This window comes from Microchirus variegatus (genome assembly GCF_963457635.1).
Source record: "Microchirus variegatus genome assembly, chromosome: 4".
In the NCBI taxonomy this organism is placed as follows: Eukaryota; Metazoa; Chordata; class Actinopteri; order Pleuronectiformes; family Soleidae; genus Microchirus; species Microchirus variegatus.
Window position 1 is genome coordinate 17525082 of NC_139805.1, and position 17758 is coordinate 17542839.

The window sequence follows — 17758 nt, forward strand, 5'->3', positions numbered from 1 at the left end:
TACACAGGCTGTCTCAACCTTCAGGTTCGGTAAAGATGCCGGTGAAGGATCCCAGTCATCCGGGTCATATTCTTCTTCAGTAGTTAGCTGTGATTTAGTTGACTGAGTCCCCACAGCTAACTACTGAAGCAGGTTTGGTAAACCATTGACAAATCAGCGTATACATATTTGTGTTGGTGATTTAAACTTTACACATTACTGTTCAAAAGTTTGGGGTCACTTAGAAATGTCCTTATTTTTTTTTAAGGAAAAGCACTTCAATGAATATAACATTAAAAGTGCCATATGTAAGAATGTGGCCAAAAACGGTTACTACATTCAAATTCAAAATATCGAGTTTGCTTGGCAGCTGAGACTCTACCGACTGCAATGATTGGTAGACGGCGGTAGGTGGCGCCACATGCCAAATAATGATTTCAAAACATAAACACGATTTGCAGTCTGTAAAAGATTTTTAATGCGAATATTTTGGCTGTACTGTTGTTGTTGGTGAGTTCAGTTTGTGATATGAACATTATTCCTGAGTCTCTGTGACATATTAGGAGGATTTTATGGCCAGTTGCTTTAGATTTATTACATAATACACCTTTAAATGAAGCAGAAATACACTCTACACATTGTTAATGTGGCAAACGACTATTCTAGCTGCAAATGTCTGGTGTATGGAATATGTACATAGGTGTATAGAGGCCCATTTCCAGTGTTCTAATGGTACATTGCGTTTGCTAATCGTGTTAGAAGGCTATTGGATGATGAAAAATCCCTTGAAAACCCTTGTGCAATGATGTTAGCACAGCTGAAAACAGTTTTGCTGGTTCTTTGATGAAACGGCAAAACAATTATTTTGATTATTTCTAATCTTGTCAATGTCTTGACTATATTTTCTATTCATTTTGCAACTCTTTTGATGAATAAAAGTGTGACTTTTAATGGAAAACACAAAAAAAATTGTATAGGTGACCCCAAACTTTTGAACGGTAGTGTAAATTCACACAAATCATGATCTGTGTAGCCCACACACACACACGCACGCACTCACACATGCACGCACACACACACATCAGTTCACACACTGATGGCACAACTTTTCGGAGGAACTCAAAATGGGAGACAACACAGAAGTAGGAATATAATGAATAGCCACCTGGGAAGGATTTGGCTATGGGGTCTATGGGGAAAAAAGCCACTTGATCGTCAGATAACATTTTACTCACGGATCATGGTCTCATTTGCTCATTTCAGGGCTTCTTCATTGGCACATTATTGCATATTTTGTGTATTATGTTCCCATATAAAGGAAAAGTGACAATAAAGTACAGCACATTATGAGTGAACACCAGCGTGATTGACAGCTGTGAATTTCTGGTTGCAACAGGGTTTCATATTCTTATGGGTGATGTCACTACCGGCTGCTACTTGTGAGTGTCTTAAACCGTCCACAGACAAGAGTGGAAGAATTGGCAAGAAAAGCTCTGTCTTGCTTCAAGTAATAAAGACACAACAGGAGCTTTATAAGTGATGCCTTTTTTGACTTAATAATTTAATGGTGTCTGTTTGCAGTCAGCATATTGCCGCCACTGGCTGTTTTCTTTGCAAAATTAATATAGGTGTCGTGCTGCAGTGTCACAAGTTAGAAATGAAAGTGGAATTTAAACACTTTAGTGCATTTTTTATGGAAACGAAAAGAAAATCGTTTGCGTTTCGGAGAAAATCAGTGAAACCTTGCAGAATTTGTAATTCTAAAAATCTGTGAATGAATGAGTACTTGAATAAAGGCTTCTCGTGTTTTAGCTTAATTCAAAGGGGAACTGGTCCGACTGTTGAAGATCAGCTGAAGTCCACAGGCAACAGAGTTCACTTTCATTTTCCTGCAAGGATTTAAAGGAAGGAAGAAAGATTAATAATCCGGCACAAACGTGTTTTGGAAAGTAAAGAAGCAACGGTGCTAACACAGAGTTTAAATAATGTTCCTGTATTTCATGATGCAAACATTTCATATTATTTAGAGGCAGGAGGCTGCGCTTCACGAGTGCAATTTGCCAAACGGCCGAGCCGAATATATCATATTGAAAACAATAGTGCCACCACAACAAAGACATAAATACATGATACATCACAGTATTGTTTGGGCGGCTGCCCAGATACTTTCATCCCAAGGAATGAAAGCTATTAAATAACCAAGAGAAGGCCAGACTGGTGCTTTGTATAAATTAGAGAAACCTTGGTTGACTCCTTTTTCTCACCGCTGACAATTTATATTATTTTAAAGTAATCCCAGGTTTATTCTGCTGTTTGTTGAATTTTCTACAGATGTTGAAACACTAGATGCTGCTAGTTTGGATCATGCAGGGCTGCATATAAACAGTTTCAGTTTTGCAAGCAAAGGTTTTACTTTTTAAGTTTGGTTAGAAAACAACAAGGCTGTTGCAGTGAGTATATCACTGGTCAACAGTGTATTCTTAGTCATCCTAAGTTATTTTGCCTGTATATCATAGCTGATTCCAAACAAATAAATATACATTTTGATTTATTGTTGTAGTTTGATATCCAAAAGTCGTTGTTTTCATGGAAATGATGAGGCTTAAACTATCAACACACTTGCATGCTGTAGAGCTGTAGGGGTCTCAAACTTGCGGCCCCCCAAATCAATTGCATGCAGCCCCCACTTAATATCGTGTTATAATGAAAACATGGCCCACGACCTCACCGTCTTTTTAACACATACATGACGTGATAAATTCACATTTTGCCATATGTTTCCTGGACCACACTTTATCCCAGACTCCTCCCCCTTTTATAAACCCAGGAGCTGTTGCTTTGACACTTTTCTCTCTCTCTGTAAAGTACTACGACGCAACTTCTTTTGACTTTGACAGCTGAAACTTGGCGTCAGATTTCACTGCCCAATCACACCTCCTGCACTGCTGCCCTCCCTCCCTGGTTGTTGGAAATCAGGCATTGGGCAGAGTTATCATCAGAAGATGGGGTTTAGTTACCCTTTAATTTTCCACCCTCACATTAATAATATTTAGATGGGAACTCAAGTGATAATGCTTCAATCAGATGTATCCCAATATATAATAAATTGCACATACTTGTGTCTTTATTATGGTGAATTCATGTACCTCCGTTTCTGCAGCCTCTCTGGATTGAAGGATTGATGTGACAGCTTTTGAATACAAACACCTGGCTGTGCAAAAACATCTGACCTCAGAGATATATCCAGTGGTTTTGTCTGGAGAGAGCAAAGCAGGAAACTGTAGAAAATGATTCTCTAATGAAGAACATTTCTATTCTACGCTGACAGAAACAGCAGGGAAATGGAGATACAAAGGGAGAAGTGATGGCGAGAAGAAGAAGAAAGTGAGAGGAGAGATCTGAGAACTGCCTATTATCTCCATGCTGCTTCATTGCTTCAGATAACACACACACACGCACGCTGCACGCGTCTGTGCACAAACCTAAAAGTGTGTGCACACTCTCACACAACCGTGCCCTCAAATCTGCCCAGATCTCATGAATATGATTGACCTTTTTTTTTTTTTCCCACTGTACCGTTAAGAGCGTCTAAAGGGGAAAGGAGAAACTAAACAGAGGCAAGAGAGTTAATTTAGAACAACACATTATTGGGTGCTGACTGCAGATATGGAAAAGGACAATCTAATCGATAAGCCAAAAGAATGACAATGGCCTCTCAAATCAATGTCTGCACCCCATTTTCTCACTGTGAAACAACAAAGCCTTCAGTGCAGGTGTTTTGTTGTTTCTGTTTAGCGTTCTTTGCCCATGTGTGTGTGTGTGTGTGTGTGTGTGCTTGTGTGTATATACACCTGGCTATTGTTGTAGTGGAACAGTTGCCAGGACTAATCATTATTTAGTTGTGGCGGGGCTGGAAAGGTCAGCAGTCTGAAATGTCAGGCTGTGTTCAACAGCAGCCAGATGCAGCCATGTGCTGCTCAAGTGTCCAATTAAAGAAGGCCGAGTGAGGTTTGAGTGGGGCTGTGTGTGTGTGTGTGTGTGTGTGTGTGTGTTTGTGAAAGAAGTCATTTAAAGGTGCGGTATGCACCGTATGTGTTATATTAAGTCTCAAAACGAGTGCGGTGTGGCATCAGAGATTCAGGAAACAAGTTAAATTGAAACACAGGCTTCACTTCGCAACCATGTTACAGGCAGTGTATTCAAAAAACATACTTTTTATTCGTGAATACATTCTTTCGAGTTTCGGTCCACATTATAAAGCAGCTCATACAGTAGTACTAGGACACACGGGTTAACTACAGATCAGCTGCAGATTTGGGTCAGAAATAGTGAAAGTTACCACACCAAAAAAAAAAACAATATCAACCTGAAAAAACAAGGGTCAGCAATGAAGATGTGTGTCCAAAGTAGGTCCAAATCGAGTACTAAATTAATCGTCAACTATTTTGATAATCGATGATTCGGTTTGTGTGTTCTCTAAAGAATTAATACCAGCTTCTGTGATTTGTTAGCTTCTTAAATGTGAATAGTGCCTGGTTCCTTTGCTCCATATAACTAAAGTAAGGGGAAAACATTATTCGGCCTTCTCTAAAGTTATCAGCTCCCATTCCTAAGCACAAGCCTAAACAATTCAGGACGGCGCCTGCCGCAACTGTAATCACAGCGACCTCGGTATGGTGCTGGCTCCAGTCTGTTGTCTACAGAATTCGTCTCTTCATATTTTTCGCTGTCTGACCCAAGGTCAGCTCCATGTATCAGCAGAGAAAGCACCTTTAAGTGACTCATCAGGCAGACTGACAGAGGATGCCCAACTGTTAACATACTTGTTTTATGTTCGGCATTGTCTCAGTTCTCCTCAGATCTGAGCTGCTTCCAATAAAGCTTTTCAACTTAACTCATCTCTGACTCCAGAAAACTCCATCCTTGGTTGACTCACCAAATAATCAAATCTCCGCAACAACTAAGACATCATTAAAACTGAATCATTTTGGTTTGTGGACAAAACAAGACATCGGAGAACATTATAATTTCCAGGTTTGTTCACCTCCTATTATGATATCTCACTCCGTATGTGAAAGAAAGGCTGATTTGTTACATTTGTTCGCTCCATGGTGGCTTAGATTGGGTTCCATTAAATAAAATGATTATTAAACAGTGCATTTGTGTGTAACTTTTACACCATTGGCCCCCACAATTCTTCACATGATCAAATCTGGCCCTCCTAAAAAAAAAAAAAAGGGTTGGACAGCCCTTCTTTAAAACATCGAAAATAAAAAGTAGTGGCTAAAATATCTTATCATGTGTATCACACTTTCACTCTCAGTCTCCACCTGGTGCATTCAAAATGTTCAACATTTGTACGTGTAGGTGCATATAATGTAATGTGGGCATAAGCGCTGTCTGTGTTTACTTGTTCCAGAAAGTTTGGCAACCCCAGTCTCCAATGTATTGAATTGGGATGACAGTAGGCATTTTAAATGGTAAAAGTTACTGTTGTATTGTACGTATTTTACATATATATCACTGCGTTTCTGTTTTCTTTCTCTAATGTGTGCAAACATGCCATATATTTATATCCACAACAGTTTTATATAGTAGTATAGTACAGTAGTATATAACCTGTACACTGTACTTTTACTCAATTATAGGGGTGTGAATGTGTGTGAAGTGTGAACCACTCTGCAGAGCGGCTAATGAATGCCATTAGAAACAGAGGCTAACAGAGCAGCAGGGTCAGTCGACTCGTCAAACCTCCTCCTCTCTCGTGCGCAGCATCTTTCGACGCCCACCTCTGCCTATTAGTTGATTCACACCCTGTGATTCCCTTCCTGCTGTCCACGCAATGACAACAAGACACACAATGCAAAACAAAAGAGACAGAGACACAGCATATTGCTTGTGTTAAGCAGACAAGAATTAGCAGAGGAGGAGGCAGATGACAATGAAGGTAGTTATTTAATCTGTGGGGAGCATGAGAAGAGTTTCTCTATCGGAGTCATTCATCTGAAAGCCTCAGCTGCTCTTCATTCATCCGTCATAATGACCTTCACCGTGGTGATTATGTGTGGGTGTGCATGTCCACTCACACACATTTAAAGACTGTGACGCAAAAGCAGAGTTTCTCCAATTCACACATGATATATGTGTTCGAAAATTGTTGCTGTGGAGCAAAGGACGAAGGAGTAAAAACTGAAAACAGTTCCAGTCGTCTGTTTCTGTGTCTTCAGTTCAGTTTCCCCGTTCATTTGTGAGCAACTGGCTGCAGGTACCACTGAGAGAGAAACAGGGAGAGCGAGGGAAGGCGGAGTACTGTAGCTACACCTGTGTTTGTATGATGGTATGTATGACGGTAAACTGTGATTATAATGGTGAAATTGTCACTTCTGTACACGTTATGGTTTGATACTGGAGCATTTACCTTTATATTAAGTGCGAACACTGATCACAGGCTGTTGTACTCAAATAAGCATGTGTGTGGTAGTTAGTAGGAAAGCACAGAACTCCAGCAGACACAGATTCATGCTTGATGCAGGTTAAGGTCAGTTCTCTACATGTATGTTGAGCACAGATTTTAATATTGGTACATTTATGTTTGTATTATGTACATTCACAGACGCACAAAGGTGTGCAGCGACCTAATTTTTAAAACACTTTGTGACTTTCTCAATCATTGAAATGCGGGAAGGTGGTTAGTTTCACATTCTTCTGTAGGGAGAGTGAGACAAAGTTTGCATTTAAAGGTGCATTATGTAATCAAACGAAAGCAACTGGCCATAAAATCCTCCTAATATGTCACAGAGACTCAGGAATAATGTTCATATAACAAACTGAACTCACCAACAACAACAGCACAGCCAAAATATTTGCATTAAAAAAAATATTTTTTGCAGACTGCAAATCATGTTTATGTTTTGAAATCATGTTTTGGCATGTGGCGCCACCTACCGCCGTCTACCAATCATTGCAGTCAGTAGAGTCTCAGCTGCCGAGCAACCACGGGTTGCCAGTTACGTCAGAAAACGAAAGCTAAAAGACCTCAGTATTTTGAATTTGAATGTAGTAACCGTTTTTGGCCACATTCTTACATATGGCACCTTTAACAATAATACCATAAAGAATAGTATAGTTACTGTGCCCTGTGACATGTTTAAAGACGATTTCAATGCGATTATTATTTTATACTGACTGTTAAAACATCTCATTATAACCAAAGTAAAACTTTGCAGGATTAGAAAAAGAAGAAGAAGAAGGTTGGAACACTGCCATAACAATCAAAAAAGACTGGAGAAAATGAAAATAACCTTGTTGACTACACTGGCTTTTGCAAAGCACTTGGCAACGCTTGGTTTTTTTATTATTATTATTTTTTTGTGTGATCTTTTTCTCACTGTTTATTCGTATAATAAGGTACTAGACATGACTTAGGAGAGGCAGCTGCCTAAATAGAAGATGATTTGTTGTGACCATCCTCTGTGTCCATCACCCATATCAGGAAAGTTCTATTGAGCCGCTCCTAACAACAGTTAAGTCAAAACGATGCACATGTCAGTGTGTAGAGACTAGTCATTGTAAAAATCAGTTTGGTGATTCAAAGAGGTGATGAAAAACCCACCTTTTAATCTATAAGTGGATGTGAAGTCCTCAGGAGAACTAGGATAGAAAAACAAATATCTACAGCACTACCTTATTTTCTTTGGATGGTGTGAGTCAAAATCTATAAGATTTCTCTTTTTTATTACTAATTGAGGGGAATCAAATCAACGGAAATATTTGTGGTACAGAAAAAAGTCATAAAACTCATTCATTGGTAACAATTCAGGGATCCAACAAATCCCCTATGTGTCAAAGTCTTAAAATTTGATGACGTGGTAGATGAGTGCATTCTGCAAAAAATGTATAAGGAAACTCTTCCAAACAACTTACAGAAACAATTTGAAAAAAGAGAGTGTTTATGAGCCAAAGGGAACTGAGGTCTTAAAAACAAAACAAAATTAAATTTAGATTAGAAATAAAGGAATAACAATCAATTACAATATTTTAAAAAAAAGTAATTAATGTTTTATTTTTGCTTATATTTCATATTATTTTTTTTTTACAGTTTTGTATTGTTATTTTTGTGAGAAAGATGTATTTAAAATGTTTAATTATTTTGAATTAAAGAAATAAACTTGACAAAAAAACTCGCTTGTAGTTACGATAATTGCAATAAAACATAATACTATCCTGAAAACACCACAAATTATGTTCAATTTGTGCATCAATGATAATATCAACAGCTGATCTGATCCACGATTAGTTGTTATCAGCTGTTGCATCAACAGAAATGTTCATAATAACCTAATATTTCCTTCTTTTTTTTCCCCATCGCAGGTGTTTGTATACAGTCATCCTCAGATCCTCTCACCTCTTCACCCTCCCTCTCTCTCTCTCTCTCTCTCTCTCTCTGGTTGTCCTCTGTGAAGCTGTGAAGGCCAGAGGCGACTCCTCCTGCCTCTGGCCACAACCTGAGGAACAGCTGCAACGTACAAAACCTGCTAAACAAACCCAGTCTCCATGAGTCTCACACACGTGTTATTCTAATCAAAGCCTATTAGATCGTCCAGATACTTTAGACATATGGGTCTCTGTATTCTCCTTGTCATCCCCATCTGTTTCTCCTCCCCGTTTGATTTTCTTCTTTGCTCTTCATCTCTGTTGGATCCCTCACTCTCACAGCTGCCTCGATCAGACACAGGCATTAATTTCTATCAATGGATCCTGACAAGTTTCACGTCCAGTCAAACCTGGAGCACCATATGTGCATCTCATTACTACGTATAACAAGTACACCGGGTAGAATACAGAACTGCTCCAACTGCACAAAATGTACACATATGCTACTGCAGTCAAATGAAAAAAGTGAGAAAAATGAGACTACTGCGATATGCACGCAAACTATAACTCTTCATATTGCATGCATTTCATGGTGAATCCTCTTTGTAGTGTTTTGTATTATATACAATAAGTGTAAGGGTGTCCGTGTTGTATCTGCATGATGGTTTGGGCGCCGATTAGTTAGTTAGTTAAATGTGCATTTTACAATAATTCAGATAATGAAATAAATATTGAAAAATGACATTCATACATTTCCAAAGTGGCATACGGTACACAAGCTGCTTTAGACTGAAGAGAAACACAGATAACAGATGAGCCCCTCGTGAATGAAAAGCAAATATTTGAGTGTTTGTGGACCGTGAGCTTTTAGGTATTGTCGATGAAAGCATTTTCCGCGTGTATAAGGAAAGACTTGAGTGCCATATGGACATTTTAATGACTAATCATCATGTAAACAAAAAAAACAAAACAAAGTGAGCAAAATAAGTGTAAAGAGTATACATTGCATCCTGTTTGGCTTTTTTTTCCCCTATGCATATACACAAAAATACTGAAGAAGGATAACATGTACGTACACTAGAATTAAAGGTTCCAAAAGGGTCCTTCTATAAGGGCTGAGGTTCTATCTGGAACCATTTGCTTCTGACAAACCCTTTCCCGAAGAAAGGAAAGGAATGGTTTGACTCATACATGACTAGAATGTTAATAGAGCTAATGAGATCAGAATAAGTAATGGTTCCGATATGTCTTTCCAAATACGACAAGTAAAAGTGATACGTCAACACTTTTATTTAGTATTATTAAGACCGTCATCGCTCTCTCTCTTTCTCGTGTACTATGTGAACATAATGCTCGAGGGCACACACTTGCCCTTATGACACAGCTGAATTCATGAGTCTCAAATCATATTAAAAAAAAAAAAAAAGCTTCAAGGCAAATGTTATCTTGACATTTAACACCAGCAAACATTTAAATTAGCAATAGTTCTCTTACAAGAATTTCCACATGACAAGCTAAACATTATGTTTGTCCCTGTAACCTTATGTGCAGGTCGTATATGTCTTTATGTGTGAAGCTTGTATCACCCAGACAGGTATTAGAGGAGAATATAAAGGAGTATATAGAAAGTACACTGACACTGAGATTTATGTATACTATATCACTATAGTATAGAGAGGCAGAAGGGTTGAGAGTGAGGTTATTATAACTCAAGGACTTACCCGAGTTGGTGATGGTTAACAGGTCCAGATTCCGTTGTTGCTGGAAGAAAAACAAGAAAGGAAAGTTAAACAAATGTATTTAATAGTCATTAATTATTAGTTCTCAGATGCATCCTTCCATCTTCTACTGCTTTATCCTCCACATGAGGGTCGGTGCCAATCTCAGATATAGAGACGAACTTCTCAGATATACAACACATCACCTAATTATCATGCACCTTTTAAGAATGTGCGTACAGCCTCCTCTCTCCCTTTTCTCTCTTGTGAGCGATCCATCACCTTAGACAGATAATAATGTCAGGTCAGGTCAGGACTAAATGAGTAACAGCAGTATGAACCAACGCGTACGTACGTGTATTTACAGGTTATGGTTAATGTTACAGATAATACTTTGTTCAGGCTGTGACAATAAATGGAGGTCACTGCAGTGCGCTAAGAAGAGTGTGTGTGTGTGTGTGTGTGTGGGGTGTGTGGATGTGTGTGTGTGTGAACTCATTGATTTTGATGGAATGCGTTTCAGTGAGCGCAATTTTACACTTGATGTCTCCAGCAGCTAAGAAGAGGTATGATCTGGCTACCTCGCTCTCTCTCTGTCACACACACGCACGCACGCACGCACACACGCAGACACAACCAACAGGGGCAGTGCTGAGTATGGACTTTTTTACTTTCACACACTTCCAAGACCCCACTTTGGTTAATATTAGAAAGAAAAAAAAAACCCACCAGAGCATGTTTGACATGATTTTATCTTGATTTAAAGCATGACAAAGTGGGGGCCTGAAAAATGTCCCCTGTTCTATGTGAGTCCCCTCTTTGTGGGTGTGTAACGACACCGAAGTCCCCTGTTCTGCTGGATGAAGAGTGTGCGAGTGCACACACACACACACACACACACACGCAATAATCAACGCCCCAGTCCTCTTCATCTTCAGCCTCTCATTCTATGAAACGATAGCCTACGAGTGTGTGCATGAGTGTGTGTGACAGTGTATGTTAGGTCACAGCAGAGCCAGTCATTAGGACCTGACTTTTTTTTATCTTTTTATTTTTTTTTTATATATTCAAGCACCACACTAACCAGTTTCTAAGAGGAATAGGGAAAGAGACTCTCCACACACTTGGGGTCCTTCTACATATACGGTGCTGCCTGGAGTGGAGTTTCTCTCATATGCCACTTATACACACACTTCAGAATTAAGCAACGGTTTTATTCAAAGAGTGACTTACATTATACAACACAAGTGGGAAAAGGGTTCGGTCAGAGCAGAGATGGAATAAGTTTAAACACAAGTTTGCAGTCACATTAATCATTAGTCATGATTATATTATTAAAAACAAACATAAATGTGAATCAAGAGAAGTTAAGTCAGATTTAATGTGAATCCTCTCAATGTAAAAACTAACTGTAATTTAGTTTATGTTTAATCAGAGGTGGAAAGAGTGCTGAAATATTCTAATCAGGTAAAAGTACCGATAATTTGATAAAACTTTACTGAAGAACAGGTAAAAGTACTGTAAGTATTTTTTAGAACTTTTAGACTTAATGTACTCAAGTTAAAGTAAAAAAGTAGCTTGTTTAAAATTAAAGGTTACTCAGTTACTTTTTTTTTCTTGTGTCGTTTAATTAAAGGCAAACCTTTACAAATTAAAGTGCCAACAAACTAAAAATATGTAAACATATAATGTGCGAGTCAAAATGGGTCAAAGGGTGCGTTTTAAAATTCAGGCCAACATTTTTTCACTCGGTAGCAGATTTTTGATTTGATTTAAAATGTAATACAGTACAGTAAAAAAAAAAAAAAATCTTTAAAAAATACTTTAAAAAGTACACTACTTAATTACAGTAACATGAGTAAATGTAATTCATTGCTTCCCACCTGAGCTTAATATCATATAGTATAATATAGTTTGTAAATAGTCAAGTTATTGATGACTCAGTGGATCAATATAAACTAGGTTGGTGTCTTTCTTTGTTATTGCCATCAAACTGTGTTTTAACATGATTCAGACAGGTTCAAGGCTATAATTCAAGTTTCAAATAAGAAAGAAAATGTGAAGTATCTATTGTCCAACTTCATCTGAAATCAAACGTATTAGTAGAATACAGCATGTCAAAGGATCAGTGTGTAACATTTAGGAGGGTTTGTGAGTCATTTCATTCAAATTTGGTTCAAAGTGTAATTTAGCTGAGGGTCTTTCTTTAGCGTGTTGCACAGACATGCGTCTACAGCAGACCAAATGGTCAAAACCGGCCAGAGCGTACATTTCATTTGAAGTGAAAGCTTACTACAGTATATTCTTTTTCATATTATGTGAAGGCCACCATAGTTTACCATTTGGGAATAAGACGGGTGAGTGGAAGAGTAATTTGTTTATATATTTCTTACTCTTACACACTTGGACCTTTAAAATGAAGGTGGAGTGAGAAGCTGAGTCGCCGACCAAACCTGCTGGTTTCAGTAAAAAAAATAAATGCTCTGCTCTGATTCTGACGACAGAAAAATGTTGAGAGGAGTGGTTTATGAAGCTCTTCATAGCTTATCCAGCTGATGATTTTAATCGTATGTGTCACAGTGTGTGTATCAGTGATGATTTATTCAAGACGTGCACAATTTAACTTCGATTATACGTGTAGCGCACACGTAGGTAGTACAGAACATTTTTATTGAGGAGTTAAACACAATATCTGCTGGTGCAATGAACCAAAGAATGAAGGTAAAGCCTAATAATACAACTAACAAAATGTTGTTTATAGTGCAAATTATAATAATGAGAAAGATATGGGAGTGGTGAAGATTCTCAGTGTGATCACCTCCTGAGGAGAGAAGGTCATTGCAGCATAGAGGAGCCATAAAACAGAAAAGTAGTCTTAGAATACAGATGCTCCACTGGAATGCATGTATATTATTATTTTTGGCTGGAGCCAGTGTGCTTTAATACTATATTTATTTTCTTATTTAGCCTTTTTTAACACTCAGGTTCCCTCTGTATATTATACAGAGCACTGTATGGACTAGATGGAAACATGAGCCTCCGGTTCACCGTGTTGTCTTACGGACGCTGAAGCGGGAGAGCAGCAGAGGTCAGTGTGACAACAGCAGAGGGATCACACACACTGACTCCACACAGACGCACACTCACACAGACGACCCCCCCCCCCACACACACACACACAATCACACAGACACACGCTGTAACTACCACCTTTGTAGCCAGCTGACTTGTTACAGTCAGTCTGATATAGAGCCACAGCAGGGGTCGCTCACAGCAGAGGAACGTTAACACTTATTCTCGCTGCTGCAAAATAAGAGTTCCTTATAGAACAGCTATCACATCCTGATATTTTTATACACTATAAACCACTTCAGTGTGATTTTTTTTCCCACTTTACATGCCCTATAATGTGTGCACAGCAGTGACTTACATGAAAATGACCATGTGTTTTTTCAAATTGCATTTAAAATCTCATAATGAGATATAGAAATAGATACATAATGAGAGTGTGTGCACCATAAACATGAACACAAAATGAAACCAAACAAAAGTATAAACAAATACTAATGTGTTGTGCCCAAAATTGTGACCAGAAATTGAGACCAGAAGAGGCATTAATGAAATTATCACTTGAATCATGTGGCACCCTCTACTGGCACTACTGATTTCTGCAAGTGAAAACTGTGGTACACTGAATATTATTTTGTGCATGAGTTGAAAATGACTTCTTACTGAAGATTGTGCCATAAATATGAATGATAGCACATGTACACGACCAGGAATAGACACATTGTACTGTATGTTCACAAAATATCATAAATAAAAGAGATTCTAAAGCTAACAGCAACACAGTGATGCACAAACCGGCAGATAGAAAAGTGTGAGTGCCAGTACTTTTATGAATCTGCAGTAGAGAATTACACCACACTACCACTGCGCTACCTTCTGCTGCTTTTGTTCATCTTGAGCATGGATAAGGTGCTTAGTGTTTTTCCAGGAGGGACACAGAGACACACAAAGCAGTAGAGAGGGGGATCTGACACAGAGAGAATTACATTAGCCAAAGCATTTCAGGGCAGAAAATAGGATTGAATTACACTTCATCAAACATGGCCAAGAGCTGGGCATCACGGTCTGGCTGTGGAAGTCAGCTCAGTGTCAGAGAGGCGGGGGCCACTGGCCTCTCATTGCCATAGTGACCACAGCGTAAAGCATCGTTCGGTGTCTAAACACCACGGAAATGACAAATCTAAATATTTTGTCGGGACTTATCCTTGCGCAGAACTTCGATGAAGTTTAAAGCGTTAGTTGCACATGAACTGTGTGGCACGAGTCCACAGATATTTACCACAGGTGACTCCAGACTGGAACCTGCCAGTTCTGGTGTTAGCAGGTCAAAAAACGAGTAAGCAGACGGGAACCAAAGGTGACGGCGACTCCAGCTGTCACAGTCATCCTGCCAGCCAGCACAGACTCTGGGGCCACGTGGCTTCGAAGCAGAGTCAACAATACTGATATATAGACGACGGGACTGGAGTTCTGGAGTGTTTCAAGGCAGCGGACATCCATAATGTTGTATTATTTCCTGCTTCCTATCTTTCCTTTTTTTTTTTTTTTTTTTTTTATCTTAAAATTGCTAGTGTTACATGAGAACATTATTAAGTTTTACTTTTCAGGGAGAGAACACAGCAGTGCTTCTTATTGAAGTTTTGTCAAAACTGATATTTTTACCAAAAGACTCAAAGTTTTTCTCAAACCACCTTGTTGTTTCTAGTCCTCGTTTCTGAATAGTATAGGTTCTTTGTTAATTTAATGAGCTGTTATCATTGTCAACCACCACCACCCCCCTAAACAAATCTATAATTTTCTAATCAGTATAAATAGTCATTAACAGAACAAATCAGCAGGCTAGATAGCAGCAGGCTGTGCTACCATCGTAGTTTGGGAGGAATAGGATAATGTGGTGGTGGGTGATGGTGGAGGGGTGAAACGGAACAGCAGTGGAAAAACCATTAATGTACTAAACCCCTACTTTATGACTAAATTAAATATTCATGCACAATCTACCCAAAACCCATTTGCCAACAATTCCTCCAAAATTTACTTTTCATATTTGCTGATTGTTATCACACAGAAAAGAGAGAATGAGGAAATAGACGGATAGAAGAGGCAGAGGAGGGGAGTGGGTGGCCGCTAACTCAATCCCGACCGTTATTTGGTAGCTGATTTGAAATTAATTTTAAGTCAATATGGCTAAATCACACTGCCGCCAACCAATTTACATTTTCCACTATTTTTTTTTTAAAGTTGAAAATTGACATGGCTGTGGGATGAAAAGTGAACTATTTATCGCATGGGGATGTTTATTTCCATTTTGTTCTGTCTTTCAATAATGACTTTCACCAGAGTCTAGTCCTGCACATGGAATCTAACGTTGGAAACTCATTTTTGGTAGAAGAAGAAAGAAGCTCCAAATATTAGAGTTGAGGGAGAATAATTTGTCCATCATGTGTGGAGGCAGCTTTTTAGTTACATTCTAGTGTCAGACAAACTGTGCTAGTTGTATTAAAGGTGTGAGGACAGAGGTTCGGTGAGGTACAGAGCAGTGAAGCCTGGGTTTCATTGGTGCTGCGGGGAATTTATGGTTCGACAAAACATAGGACGACTATTTCTACTCACATACAAATGACTGTTCCACTGCCTTGTCTTATTGTAACAGCTTCTCTAACCTTAAAGACCATCTGCTCCTGAGCCTTAGCAAGTAGTTTTGAGCCCAAACCGGAGCAACACCTGAAGATGTGACTGTTCCACATCCCTAACCTCCAACTTCTCTACAAATGAGCCCTTTAACATTCAACAAGTCATGATTCCTTGCGAACACAAATCAGTTTAATAGCCCCATTAGGGAATAAGCAATGTCCAGTAAGGTATTCTGTCTAAACTGCAGTTTGTAAATTTAGGTGATTGTGTGAGTCTCCTCGAAAAGAAAATGTTTGGAATATTTAGCCCATCAAATCGCCAAATGACCGAGGTTTCTGAGCAGTAAAATTCACTTCTTAAGCTTTTCATGTTTTCATGTTTTTGCAATTATCTCGCTTTACTTGTGCAATATTCCTGTGTACAGCTCAGGAATCTCTCCGGGGTGCTACAAGATCTCAGCACCACTCCACTGAGAAACACAGAGAGTTGTTTATCAACTCATTTGACAATCCTTAACCCTTTATCACCTAACCCCCAAAATGTCTTTGGACTTTTTTGCTTATTTTAACCATAACAAACTGGAACTAAGTGCTTCTGCCCATCATTCCAGAATAACTTCCAATATCTGGCAGTTATTTCTACAATTAACTGTTTTAACAATTTAAAATGAATAACAACAACATGCAAGAACAATGCATCATTGCAGTCATTGGGTTATATTGTTCAGTCTCTTAATGCTAGTGGATCTAGCATTGAGCATTTGTTTAGTCCTGCTTTATGGCCATGAATGCACGCAACCTCTCAAGGTTTGAAATTATAACAGCATAAAGTGTTCAAAATAAAAAATTTTCAGTCTCTCAATTTGCACACAAAATGGAAAGTATATACAGGTTTTCTTCCCACTCTCTCCTCTCTGGCGACATAGCAGGGCGAGTGAAATTACCCTAATAACCACACGCTGGCTTTGACATGCAACTTCTCAGTTTTCAGAAACCGTTGAAAATTTCCCAATGGCACAAAACGCGTAACTACAGTAATGCGATACGCTTGTTTTTTTTTAAAGGGTTAAGGACATTTGCCAATATTAAAAAGTTGTCTAACACATTTTCAACATTACATTACATACAGGACTGCATCAACTGTTGCCGTGATGTGGGTTGTATGACTCTGTGGGATGAGATCATCATGAGCAGTAAAAAGGCGTCTGCATCAGTCCCATAGCTGCATGCGTCCAGTGAGCAAAGAACACACACCAGCACTAATACACAAACAACTTCCTATCATGGATGGAGGGTTGGGAGATGGGGCTGATAGTGAGAGAATGGTTGCCAACAGGCTTACTCATCTCCCATCTACCTCTGATCCCCTCATCTAATCCTGGCTCTCTACCTCATTTGAGTCACTATCTTCTTCTTCTTCTACTGTGCACACACACACAGACACGCGCATGCACGCACGCACACACAGAGGAGGAACTGCTTTCTCTTTTGCCCATCTGTGTGTTAAACTGCATCTGAGTCATCGTGCCTGAGAAACAAAGAGGGGCGGTGAGGTAAGAATGAGCTAATGGGCGATGAGCTGTTTTCGGAAAATGTCAGGGCGTGGTCGTTTGAATCAACACATTTGAGTAATGTAAGAGGATCACAGGTGCACAGCTTTCTTAAGACGCAAAATGCAATAGTCCCAGTTGAGAGAAGCATAACAATACAGCATGCTTGTAATTATGTGTAAAGAAATGAATGCATCAAAAACTAGAAAAAGAGATGATACGATATCGTTTTTTAACAAAAAAGTAAGGGGCAAAGAAAATCAATATGGATCATTTCAGTGGGAAGATTCCTATTGGCCAGCAGAAATGTGATCGTGTCTCCATGTGCTTGAAAGTATCAGGTATCGTGTGAAGAGATGAGCAGAGAGGGGATGGAGCAGACGGGACGGAGAACTGGGATTTGTTGCGTGACCAGGAGCCCTTGGTTAAAAATACAACA

General features: G+C 39.0%; 1 protein-coding gene across 1 annotated transcript in view; it reads right to left on the reverse strand.

The window, feature by feature from the left end:
• Positions 1–17758, reverse strand: part of agbl4 (AGBL carboxypeptidase 4) — a gene marked incomplete at both ends in the record, with an annotated part of 311410 nt that overhangs the window by 102091 nt on the left and 191561 nt on the right. The window contains one exon of the mRNA XM_083888196.1: positions 10074–10113. Within this exon, the coding sequence (XP_083744322.1) occupies positions 10074–10113 (40 nt within the window). The remainder of the gene's footprint in view (positions 1–10073; positions 10114–17758) is intronic.